This window comes from Corythoichthys intestinalis, chromosome 17 (genome assembly GCF_030265065.1).
Source record: "Corythoichthys intestinalis isolate RoL2023-P3 chromosome 17, ASM3026506v1, whole genome shotgun sequence".
Classification (NCBI taxonomy): domain Eukaryota; kingdom Metazoa; phylum Chordata; class Actinopteri; order Syngnathiformes; family Syngnathidae; genus Corythoichthys; species Corythoichthys intestinalis.
Window position 1 is genome coordinate 37,526,202 of NC_080411.1, and position 12,091 is coordinate 37,538,292.

The 12,091-nt window shown below is 41.5% G+C and overlaps 2 protein-coding genes across 4 annotated transcripts in view; both read left to right on the top strand.

Moving 5' to 3' along the window:
* The first annotated feature begins 173 nt into the window (after positions 1-173).
* Positions 174-4,740, top strand: nln (neurolysin (metallopeptidase M3 family)). The gene is made up of 12 exons (XM_057818240.1): positions 174-493; positions 568-716; positions 774-881; positions 1,278-1,380; positions 1,449-1,612; positions 1,775-1,910; positions 2,582-2,948; positions 3,020-3,221; positions 3,365-3,551; positions 3,627-3,755; positions 4,106-4,242; positions 4,387-4,740. The coding sequence occupies exons 1-12, from the start codon at positions 193-195 to the stop codon at positions 4,534-4,536; spliced, it is 2,133 nt and encodes a 710-aa protein (XP_057674223.1). The 5' UTR covers positions 174-192; the 3' UTR covers positions 4,537-4,740.
* A 791-nt stretch (positions 4,741-5,531) lies between these two features.
* The window catches only part of erbin (erbb2 interacting protein), a 56,463-nt gene continuing 49,903 nt past the window's right edge, over positions 5,532-12,091 (top strand). For 2 of the 3 annotated variants that reach the window (XM_057818229.1, XM_057818231.1), the window contains exons 1-2: positions 5,532-5,642; positions 8,385-9,037. The gene's annotated coding sequence lies outside the window, so the exon portion shown is untranslated. Of the gene's footprint in view, positions 5,643-8,380; positions 9,038-12,091 lie in introns of those variants that run through there. The other variant, XM_057818230.1, reaches the window with a different exon arrangement.

The window sequence follows — 12,091 nt, forward strand, 5'->3', positions numbered from 1 at the left end:
TCTAGTAAGTGTAAACTTGTTGTAAACACATTGTTGCACTTAATCAGCGGTCATCTTCTAATGACCGCCTCTTAAGTTTTTGCAGTCCTGACAAGGTGTCGTGTTCCTCGACATCTGACTGAAACCCGATCCGTCCTGAGGGGGATTGGTGGACGCTTAGCATGGAAAGAATGCTGAGTGTGATGTTCTAAGATGTGTTGCCCATGTAGTGGGCGACATAAACGTGTGCTAGCAAAGCATCTGTCACATTGTGCAGGAAACCTCCTCTGGAGAATGACCATCCTCAACAGTGCCGCATTGGGTCCTGTACAGAACAACGTTCACAATACCCTCCTGAGGTGGGATAGGTCACCAGATGAGATCCGCAGCGGCACCGACCTCTTGATTGGTAGAGTTAAGAAGGTCTACGATGAGATTGGATGCCTCCACTTGGACGACGTTTCCGTTGAGAATACACTGAGAGCACTTGCCAATGTCAAGATGGACTATGCATGTAAGCTCTTACAGCACTGACACAAAAACATGTGAGTGCTAATATTTCAAATTTTTGTCCTGGTTGGTCCCCAGCCTCCCGTCACTCTCTAGACTTCCCCCAGTACGTGAGTCCTTGCAAGGCCGTACGATCGGCCAGCACGGAAGCTGACAAACGTCTGTGTGAGTTGGACGTAGAGCTGAACATGAGGGAGGACGTTTTCCGCAGAATCGTCGCTTTGCAGGTAGCCTCAAACACCCTTTGCTGCACTTAGAACTTGTCTCATTGCCATTTATGTGAGCAGAAGACACTTCCGGATAATGTCTCGGCTGAGGAAAAAAGATTATTGGAGAAACTGGTCCTGTCAGGCAGGAGGCACAATCTTCATCTGTGTACAGATACAAGAGAGGTGACGCCAGGCAACATACAGTACTGTCCTGTTTGTCCTCTTTGCATTTCACATCGAAACAGGTTTAAATTACAATTTTAAAATCCTAACCCAGACTTGAAAATCTAATGCCAACTTGAATTCCTCATTTCAAACCTAGTCCCTGCCTAAAACCCTAAAGCGGTCATGAATATATATAACACTGACTTTAAACCTGATTGAACATTCCAATTTTGTCCTTAAAAACCTTCTTTGAAACTGTAGATATTTATATATTTAAAAAAATGTTACCCTAATTGCAGACTAAAAACCCTCAACCCAGGCCTGGAACATACATAGTTTGGAACCCTCATTTGAAACCCTAACCCTGATTTCAAATTTTAGTTTGAAAGTTTTGATATATTTTCTCATCCAAAGCAAATCAAAAGATTGTCCAAAATGATCTCGGAGCTCTCCATCGAGTTCAACAAAAACCTGAATGAGGACAGCACATTCCTGCTCTTCTCTCGGCACCAGCTGGGTCAGTCCACCAAACACACACTGGCACAAACCCGCTTATGGCCTGCTGACTGTCTTTTGCCCGCCCAGACGGTCTGGCTGAGAGCTTCCTGTCAGGTCTAGATCTGGATCAGGCCTCGGGTCGATATAAGGTGACTTTGGCCCATCCTCACTATTTTCCTGTTATGAAGCTCTGCCACGATCCGGAGACGCGGCGGAAAATGGAAACGGCCTTTCACAGCAGGTGCAAAGAGGTAACAAAACAAAAGGAAACCCCTGATACGAAAATCTCCTTTGAAACCTTAACCCTTGCTTGACACTCTACTTTTAAACCCTTACTTTGAAACCTCAATTCAGGCATTAAACGCTATTTTGAGAGCCTAAATCCAGTTGATGATGTGTGACTTGTGTGGCAGGCCAACACGATCATTCTGGAGCGTTTGATCTCTCTGCGAGCAGAGTTGGCGTCTCTGTTGGGCTTCAGCTGCCACGCTGACTACGTGCTGGAGCTCAACATGGCAAAAAGTGCCACCAAGGTGGACACCTTCCTAAGTAATTTATTATTTACTTCTTATTGTTCCTACCTCCTTCGTCTCATTTTGATTGAATACAAAATGGATTGGACATATTGCCATCGATGCCACTAAAACGTGATCATTCACAGCTAGTTATGACCCTGTTAATGCACAAATTATGATTTTACAAGACACTCCTTTAACTCAATAGCTGCCATTAACGGCGCTAGATGTCCAATCCATTTTGACAAGGAGGCGGCAAATGTTCGTTCGTAAAAAGACATTACTGGTATTGGAGGGGACGAAGAAATATGTGACAATGCTGCACAATCTGTACTCTTTAAGATCTAGTTTCCACGCACGTCCCCGTAAAAAAAAGTAGCGCTTGACGCCCTTCCCAAGATGATGATAGACGCCAAATTGTGTGGTGTCCAATTATCTTTCAGCTGCGAATTTAAATGAGTTTATCACTAGTAGATGTCAAATCCATCTGAAGAAGAAGGATGGCAACCAATGAATGAATGAACGTATGTGAATATGAAAGCAGTACTCGATTTTGGATTTTCAAAAAAACATAATGGTATCGTTTCAACATCGGCCGATACACAGTCAGGTTTCAAAATCGATATCGGGAGCCAAAAAATGGTGTTGGACTATCGGTGCAACATAGTTAAAACCATACCACTTTTCGGAATCTCTTCAACTTAGACACCCTCCAGAAGACTCTGGAGCCAGTAGGCGAGCACGAGCGAAAGTACATGCTTGCCCTGAAGAAGCGCGACTGCCTAATGAGCGGTCGCCACTTTGATGGGCATCTGAGTGCATGGGACCTGCCCTACTACGGTAACCTGTTGGAGCGGCGTGAGTTTGCCGTGGACAAGGACCAACTCATCGAGTACTTCCCCCTGGATGTCGTCACTGATGGGCTGCTGGGGATCTACCAGGACCTTCTGGGACTTCGCTTCAGTTGGGTGCAAGCAGCGCCAGTGTGGCACCGTGACGTTCGCGTCTACGCAGTCCATGATGCTGATACATGCGAGTTGATGGGGCACTTTTATCTGGACCTGCACCCCAGGTGGGACCTGAACTTTCTTGTCTCCCACCAGGCGGACCTTAACCCTTGCTTACTCTCACCTCTACCGCAAGGGAGGGGAAGTACGGCCACGCAGCGTGCTTTGCCCTGCAGCCAGGGTGCAAGGACCCCGAAGGAGGGCGACGCCTCCCTCTGGTTGCTATGGTTGCCAACTTCACCAAACCGGCTGGTGGTCTGCCATCGCTGCTTCAGCACCACGAAGTGGAGACGTACTTTCACGAGTTTGGACACATCATGCATGAGATCTGCTCCAGGGTAAGTCAGTGCAAGTTTGGAAATGAAAGCTGCATTAAATGTGTCTGTTGTTAACAATGCCAACCTAATTAAAATGTACCGTTAGCCCAAATTGGATTTTTTTTTTAGTCTTTGTATTGAATTTAATTTGACGTTTTGCTGAGGTCACCTTTACAGAATTCAGCGGCATGCTGGTGGAGACGGACTTTGTAGAGGTTCCGTCTCAGATGCTGGAGAACTGGGTGTGGGAGAAAGAGCCACTGAGGAGAATGTCCCGCCACTACAAGGATGGCTCGGCCATCCCGGAGGAGCTTCTCAACCAGCTAGTCGCGTCCAGGGTGGCTAACACAGGTCGGAACCAGGCTCCATTGGCAAATTCGGAACTTGATGCCACAAAGTCGAATGCCTCCGCTACCTTGTTTTCAGGTTTGATGTACCTGCGTCAGGTACTACTCAGTAAAGTGGACCTGTCACTGCACACTTGCTCCTCTGCAGACTCGGCCGCAGTGTACGCTAAACTATGCCAGGACATCTTGGGTGTTCCAGCTACAGAAGGTTTGTATTGCCTGTGGGTTATTCGTGGCCGGAATCTTTGGACTTACAATTACAGACTTTTATGGGGATGTGCATTTCAACTGGGAAGGCTGGCACTAATTGCTCATGTTTCACTGCCATTGACTGCGATAGACGTCCAATACAATTTAACTGGGGGGCTGCCAGCGATCGTTCGATTCCAGTCAAAATGGATTGGTCTGTCACCATCAATGGCAGCCAATGAATTAATACTCATGGATAAATCAATACATTTAAAAAAAAACGGATCTTTTACACCCAATTCGGACCCTCTGAAAATGATGTGATCGAACCCGATTTCTCATCACTTTATTGTGCTTGTTTCACCACAGGCACAAACATGACAGCTAGCTTTGACCACCTGGTGGGAGGATATGACGGCCAGTACTACAGCTACCTTTGGAGTGAGGTCTACTCCATGGACATCTACTTCAGTCGCTTTAAAAAGGAAGGAATCCTCAATCCTCAGGTTAAAACACTTCCAGAACAATTAATTTTATTTCTATCAATACATTGTTTTTGATATGACAAAAACATGTTTGATTATTGGAGGCTTACTCAAACACTTGTTGCCTCCAATGTGGAAGATTAGCTTTGTTTGCTTGCTAAACAGGTTGGCAAAGAGTACCGCCGGGTCATCCTGGAGGCGGGAGGCTCAGTAGACGGCCCGGACATATTGCAACGCTTCCTGGGACGGGCACCATGCCAGGACGCCTTCTTCCACTGCAAAGGATTGACATGTCACTCTAAGACTGAAATGTGATCCATCCTAGGAATCTTTCACCAAAATAATACCCAAAGTTTTTTTTTTGTTTTGTTAAATCAATGGAACGATAGACATCTATGTCTGTTAAATGGCAGTGAAACACGATCCCTCAATGCCAGCCATCCTTATGGTTTTTGGTAAGATTTTTTTGTACATTCGCTTGTCAGTTAATCTGTTTCTTAATCAAGTTTACTCACAGTATTTTTTCCCCCATATGAATCATTATGTGAAAACCTATTTTTGTAAAATAGTCAAATTCCAGATTAAAGCAGCCTTCAATGTTTTTTTTTACTGTACATTGTTGCTAATTTGTATCATATATAAAATAACATAAAATAGAAGAATATAATATAATAGGTCTTTATTGTCATTGTCAGCAATGAAATGAACATTGTGAAACACGAAATTTGATGTGGCACTCCAGTATAAACATATGAAGTGGCGTCGTTAGGTCTCTAATATTCTTAAGCCCCCCTAAATATTTTGTTGTTTTATTAAAAAGAAAAATACAAAAAAATGCTGACATTTTAACTAAGAAATTGCCAGGATATTAGTTTAAATCAGTGGTGTCAAACCGATTCCACAAAGAGCCGCAGTGGGTCCTGGTCTTTGTTCCAACAGATCCAGCACAGGCAGTTCAACCAATGAGGTTTCTGCTAAAATAAGCAGCACCTGACTGCAATCAACTGATTACGCTTCTAAAACACCAGATTGGTGAAAAGGTATTCATATTGTTTGGTTGGAATGAAATCCAGCACCCACTGCGGCCCTTTGAGGACCTGTTTGACACCTGTGGTTTAAATCAGCCATGATATAACTTAATTACTATAAACTTAAATATAATCATAAATCTGTCAGTTTCGCCTCACTTCATAGAGTAAGGTAGAGAGCACCTTCAGTGTGTCATTATCCAATCCATTCGACTTGTTCATATAGAGAACGCCCATATCACTGAAAATCCAGTCCGCGTTTTCCCTCTCACCTTGCTCGCAGTTGGTACCAGACTACTGGCATGTGTACCTCTGATGCACATAGAGCAGAGCGTGAATAGATGGATAAAGGATGGATATAAGAAGGAGTTTTCCGAAATTTCCGGGTTCGCGGTGAGTCAGCAACCAGCACACTTTTGCTCAATAGACGAGGTTTATTGATTAGAAAATGCAGAACAGAGATTTATTGATTACAATCCCACAATAGCTAGCAAACACACATCAAAACAAGAACAAGTGGTAACGATGACGTTAGATCTAGTTTGTCAATCCCAGAATCCCTGCGTTACCGTTACGGCACAACAAACTGTTCCTTCACAATGAAAATCGCTTACCATTGACAAATGAGCGGGGAGGCAATGCTCCGGCAAAGCGGCAAAAGAACAAAGCCAAGCGACCCGTATGTAATCCTCTGGCTAACTTCCGGGGAGTTGGGGGAATCTCCCGACTCTTATAGGTACGTCTGACGCGGGGACACGGGTGGCCACTCCCTGCCCCCACGAAAACGCACCACCCGAACTCGTGAGACTCCCCCCCCGCAAGAGTATGAAATCCCCCCCAGTTGAGGCTCCCAGCGTTTAAAGTAGAATGTTTATTTAAGTTATCTCGTGAGATTCCCTCCTAACTATGGGACTCAAGCGCGTACTATGGTGCAAAACAAGTTATCTCGTGAGATTTCCTCCTAACTATGGGACCCAAGGAAAAAACAATAGAAGTTGTTACAATCTAGGTCACAGAAGCAATCATAGATCACAAAGGCATAATGTGCTAATGTTAAGGCATCGTATAATATTTTCCCCCATCAGAAGGTTTTCCAAGAAAGTGAGTATTTATCACTGCTGATAGTAACAGTTAGCTCCAGCCCCCGACTAACAGCAGAAAGCCCCATGTGATTAATAAACCAACTATTCCGTGTTTGACAAATAAAAAGCTGGCTTGCACACTACAGACATTCCCTGCGCACGTCTTACCTTTGTTGTTTTGTGGCCAAAAGTTACATCCCGTCTCTAAAATACCGCTGCTGCTGCTAGCTAGTTAGTCTGAAATGCATTGTTAAGGTCCTGGTTGTTTTTAGTTAAGTGTGCACTCTTTTTACCACTATCTTTGGAGCGACTTCCTCCTGGAGTATCAGCTGTGTTTCTCACTTTACGCATACTACAGGAGCTGAGTTCATTCACCTATGATTATCATCAGTGGATAGTCATAATAATACACTAATAATAATAATCATAATCAGTATCAGCTGTGTTTCTCACTTTACGCATACTACAGGAGCTGAGTTCATTCACCTATGATTATCATCTTTGGATAGTCATAATAATACACTAATAATAATCACTCCACCAGCTTTATTGACCTGTAGGAGTGAGAGGAGAGTGATAGACTGATTTGCCACCCTTTAAAACAGACTTCATTCTTTGATGCTTCCATCTACCAAGTAACTTGCAATTGTAGCCATTTTCCCCCGTTGCTCTACTGCATAAAAAATATACTGCAACAACAACAACAACAATAATAATAATACTGAATATATGATCCGTCTTTGTTATCTGTTTGTGAAGTTTTGTGCTTGTACGGTACGTTCACATCACTTACTTCCTGTGCAACCCCTGGGGGCTAAGCCCCCGTTATTAAAACCTAGTGACATCGCTGACCATATTGTTTATTTTTTTTAAATAAAATAAATAAATTAATAGGAAAATATATACTCTAGGGTAGAGATGCACGATAATATCGGTCACCGATAATTATCGGCCGATAATGGCAATTATGACGTCACACAGATAATCCAGATAAAACGAAATTCAACCGATAATGCAATCCGATAATTATATACTTGATTTAGCCTCCAAATGTCAGCAATCAACAGTTTTGTCCAATTCTGCTAGTTTTAAGGAGGTGTTTTTGCAGTGTAGTAATGTGATATATGTTAGAAATGGCTTACTTTTAAAGGCATTTTTGTGCAACTTGGGTCTTTACTCTCTAAGTAATTGTTGCCAAAAGCTTACCATTACACAACGTCATTGCCATTGTTGAGTTGTTGGAATTTACTACTTGTTCACATTTGATGTGGGAAAAAAATAGCACTAAATTACATTTTTGCACAGTAACATTTGATCTTTGTATACCGTACTTTAAAATTTTACATACATATTTGAATAGAATTATCGGCGTGACATTATCGGTTATCGGGTGGAAGGGGCAGGAAATTATCGGTTATCGATATCGGATGAAAAATGTATTATCGTGCATCACTACTCTAGGGCTATATGTGAGTAATTATAGCTTGCTAAGACTGAAATATGAACAACACAAAAATAGTGCAATGCGGTCCTAAGTTAGCAGCGCCATTTGTGCAACAGCAAGACAACATGTATTTTGTTATTATTTATTTTTCGGGTTATTTTATTTCATTATTATTTCTCTATCTATCTATTTATCCACTGGGTCTGTCATTCACTTGAAAACACAACTATTTTTTAAAATCTTTTTTTTTTTTTATTATTTGTTGTTGTTGTAATTTTGAAGTCAAAGTCTGCAAGAGATAAATTGTCCGTTAGAGGGCACCATTGGATTCCAAAGGCTTGTCGCTGGTGCTAAAATAAAAACAAAAATACAGACTCGTCTGCAGGGGTAATTTTAGACTAAACTACTAATTTTATTCATATATATTTTTTAAATTATAATGTATTTTGCGTACATTTCGGAAAATGGATCGTCTAAACATGATTAAATCATTTTTGGTACACTTACTGTATAATCATTATTTTATGTAACTGTTTTTCATACTTATAAATATCATTTGCATGTTCCTATTATAATCAATTTATTTTAATATGTGTGACTGGGAGCCAGAGGAGATGCATTCAGCAGGCTGATACCGAGACGGACGCGGACTGGTGCTCGACTGTTTGCGGTAGGAGGAGGCGGCTCCAGTCGGCGTGTGGTTTCGGTGCTCAGTACGGACTGCGAAGAGGAGAACGTACAGACTCTAACCTTACCTGCTTTGCCTTACATCGGCCCACGAAGAAAATTCCCCCACGCTTAGAGAAGACGATGTGTGGGAACATCTGGGCGCGGCACACTTCTTCACTGGACGACGAGCTTCCACTCGGCCGAACCGCTTTTGTATTTCCTCGCTGAATATCGTGTGGACATTTTGGATTTTTTCCCCCTTCTCCTTCCTCCGATGTGAAAACAGCACTATTGTTAGCCCTCTTTTGTATTCACGTTTTGAGTCCAGGATTCTCTCTTAGTCCAACTTAAATTGTGACTTTAACAACTTTAACACAGCATCGCTGTGGATATGACTCCACTCGGTCTGTCCAGAGTCGCTGTTTAATGTGGTGGGGGTTGCTGTTAGCCACATTAGCTCGAAACCAATCCAAGTGCAGTTGAGCGATGCTGATTTTTACCGCCGACTGAATGCTGTTCGTTCGTCGTCACGTCGGGGTTTAAAAGTGTCTGGACATCACGACTGGACAAAGCAACGCCAGCAAGACACCAAGGTGGGTGTTTTTGTTGTTCCGTCTAACACCGGGGTAATGGGGGCCCTCCGTAGGACATGCTAACAATGCTAACCGTTCTCGTTGCTTTGGGGGAGCTGAAATCGACTTGATTTTTATTCAATCGGAAATCAAAGAAAGAAAGAAATTTCTTTGAATTCTAAATTGAATAAGTGGCTGGTGAATGTGGGTTTAAATTTTGTGATTTTGGTGTGTAGGATGCTTTAAATTTGATTACAGTTTTTTAGGGAACTGCCTCTGGTCAACTTGTTACGTTGTACCAATTAGAGGAAATGGGTAAAACGCACTTTAGTTTCGAATTATTAGAGTTATTCTGGAGTTATTATTGTTTCAGTGCCAGTACGTGCCACTTATAAACATACTCATCTCATGGTGGAATATTTTGTTCCGAGGCCACCTTCGTCAGACTCGCTGTTAATGTTTTTAAATTCATCTTGTGCTCGTTTTGTTTTGTTTATTATTTTTGCTATTTTTCTTATTATTGTCAACATTTTAAGTTTTTTTCTTTATCTTGCTGTTCTTGTTTTTATTAATGGTCTTTTCGAATTTTGCTTCTTGTTTTTACTTTTTACTGTTTTTGCAATTTTCTTTTTCAGCATAGAAAGTTGTTGCCCTTACGATTGTTAGTTTTTCATTCAAGTGATTGTTTTTTTTCTTATGTTCTAGTAGTTCTCCTTAATCGTCTTGTCTTTGCTATTTTTTTTCCCTCTTTATTATTATTTATCTTGTGGTGCTTTTAACGGTTTCATTTATTCTTATTTTACTTTGTTCTAGTTTTTCTTGTATTGTTCTACTGAGAAATATACGTTTTTTTTTTTTCCTGAATGGTCCACAAATCAGATTAGCCGTTTTCATTTAATCCATTTAAAATCTGTGGCGAATGCACAGCTAATCTATGGTTTCCATGTTTGGGAATGTGTAGGAAAACTGAGTTGGAACTAGGAGGACTTTCTGATTTGAAGTCCACTTGATGTTTTTTTTTTTTTTTTGCTGTTGTTGTGACAGTTTGAACCCCCCCGCCCCCCCCCCCCCCCCCACACACACACACACAAACACACACGCACACACACACACTTGCACATCTCCCTTCGTTCCAAATAAACAAAGGCTGGCATCCAGCCATCGGGATCCAAAAACTTGAGCCGGTTGAATTAACCCTTGTTCAAAGAGAGCGGACACATGTTGCCTCTCCACTGAGGAGAAGAAGCACATCTTGAACGAGTCATTCATTGAAATGATGATCTTGACGTACTCTATCTTACTCTGTCAACCACGTGGCATCACGTTGCTATTTCAAATGTTTGACTCCAATTAACAACGTGAGCATTGTGTCTGAACAGCAAAGTATACCATTGCCATGTAGCTGCACAGAAAAAAAATCTTAAATTCCAAATCTCTATTGTATTTACAGGTAGGATTGGGCATCGTTTGAATATGAACGGTTCCGATTCCACGTTTCCGGTTCCAAACAATTCTCCATTCCAATTCTTTTAATAGCCAGGGTAAAAACAATTGCATAGTTTATATTAGGGATGTCCCGATCCAGCTTTTTGCACTTCCGATCCGATACCGATATTGTTTTGCACTTCCGATCCGATACCGATACTGGCCGATACCGACCTATCTGAGCATGTGTTATAGTTTAAAGTTATTTAGCCTCCTTACTTAGTTGTCAGACTCATATTGAAAAAGGTTTTAGTACCCTTGATAACAACTAGCCAGCTGAATTAGGTGAGTTTGAATAACACACAACGGTTGGTAACAAGAAACTGACCTGTTTATTCAGTGAAAAACACAAAACATAAATAACAAACAGAAATGGCATAGTCAGTCAGTAAAACGTGCAAATAATATTGTAAACTGTCTCAAAAAAGCAAAACACACCAACAACCTCAGTGGAAAATCCCACAAATCCCCCAAGCTATTAGATGCTTTTAATGTTTCGTGCATTAGTTACAACAATTGTATAAAAAGCCTCTCAGGTTTAAATAAACGACTATTTCAGTATCAAGTTAACATTTTAAAACAGTAAATACTCAAGTCCCCATTCTGTATCAGCAGCTTTAAACTACATTCAACTCATTTAATTTTGCGAATCAACTGTTAAAGTTGTTAAAATTGCTCCCGTTATTCCATAATTTCCCTTCTGTCTACTTTCGACATGTGAAAGTTTTAAAACTGTTTTGAAGATAGATTCAAGTCAAGATTCTGCCGATTTAGGAGTATTTTAGATAAAAAGTTAATTAGGTTTGCTTGGAAGGTTCACAACAGCCTACTAGGGAAGTCTTCTGCTTTAAGATGGCGGCTGTTTACTAACGCATCTGGTTTTCAATACTTCAATGTTGCTAACGCAGTCGAGTCTGTCGTGTAGCATCTGGTTCTATATACATATGATATCTATTATCTCCAGTAAAACGACGTTGACGTAGTTTGTTGCGGCTGTCAGCAGAAGTCAGGTATTCTTGTGTTTTTTTATCCAGCGGCATGAGTTGAGCTAAAGCCGTGAGTTGAGCATTGGCATTACCCGGGTCTAAGATAAGTTATGTTTACTTTCGGGACGCAATGCGTTCAGTTTCTCATTGCGTCCCGAAGACCGCGCTGTGTATTAGTTCCGCTTTACTTGACATATTTCAATAATCGGAATTTGGATGTTTGTGAATCGTTCTCGAATCTTCAGCGGCCGATTCGCGTGTTGGATGGTGCGTCTTTACTCACGTGAGATAATGGCTCGTCATCCAGAATGAATTCTTCGACAATGACTCTTGTTATTCACTGGGCTTTGGGACTGTCGAGTGCCAGTCTGTCACGCATAGCCAAAGTTTCTGCCAGTGTTAGTTGTGTAGGACCTTTCTTTTTGTCTTCGGTTTTCTTAACATACATCTCATATTGTTTGTGGTGGTATTTCGCTAAATGCTTGATTAGGTTGGTTGCATTAAAACTTCTTACAGCTTTACCACTACGCTTTACTTTATTGTGGCATATGTTGCTCTCTGCCTCTTCGTCTTTGTCGTCCTTTAAGGTGAAATGATCCCACAC

Bases quoted from the DNA above. Each gene is read 5' to 3' on its own strand.
- nln (XM_057818240.1), top strand. From the start codon at position 193: ATGTGTTGCCCATGTAGTGGGCGACATAAACGTGTGCTAGCAAAGCAT. The intron at 1,381-1,448 runs GTCAGTCCACCA...TTGCCCGCCCAG, and splicing joins CTTCTCTCGGCACCAGCTGG to ACGGTCTGGCTGAGAGCTTC. The intron at 3,552-3,626 runs GTCGGAACCAGG...CCTTGTTTTCAG, and splicing joins GTCCAGGGTGGCTAACACAG to GTTTGATGTACCTGCGTCAG.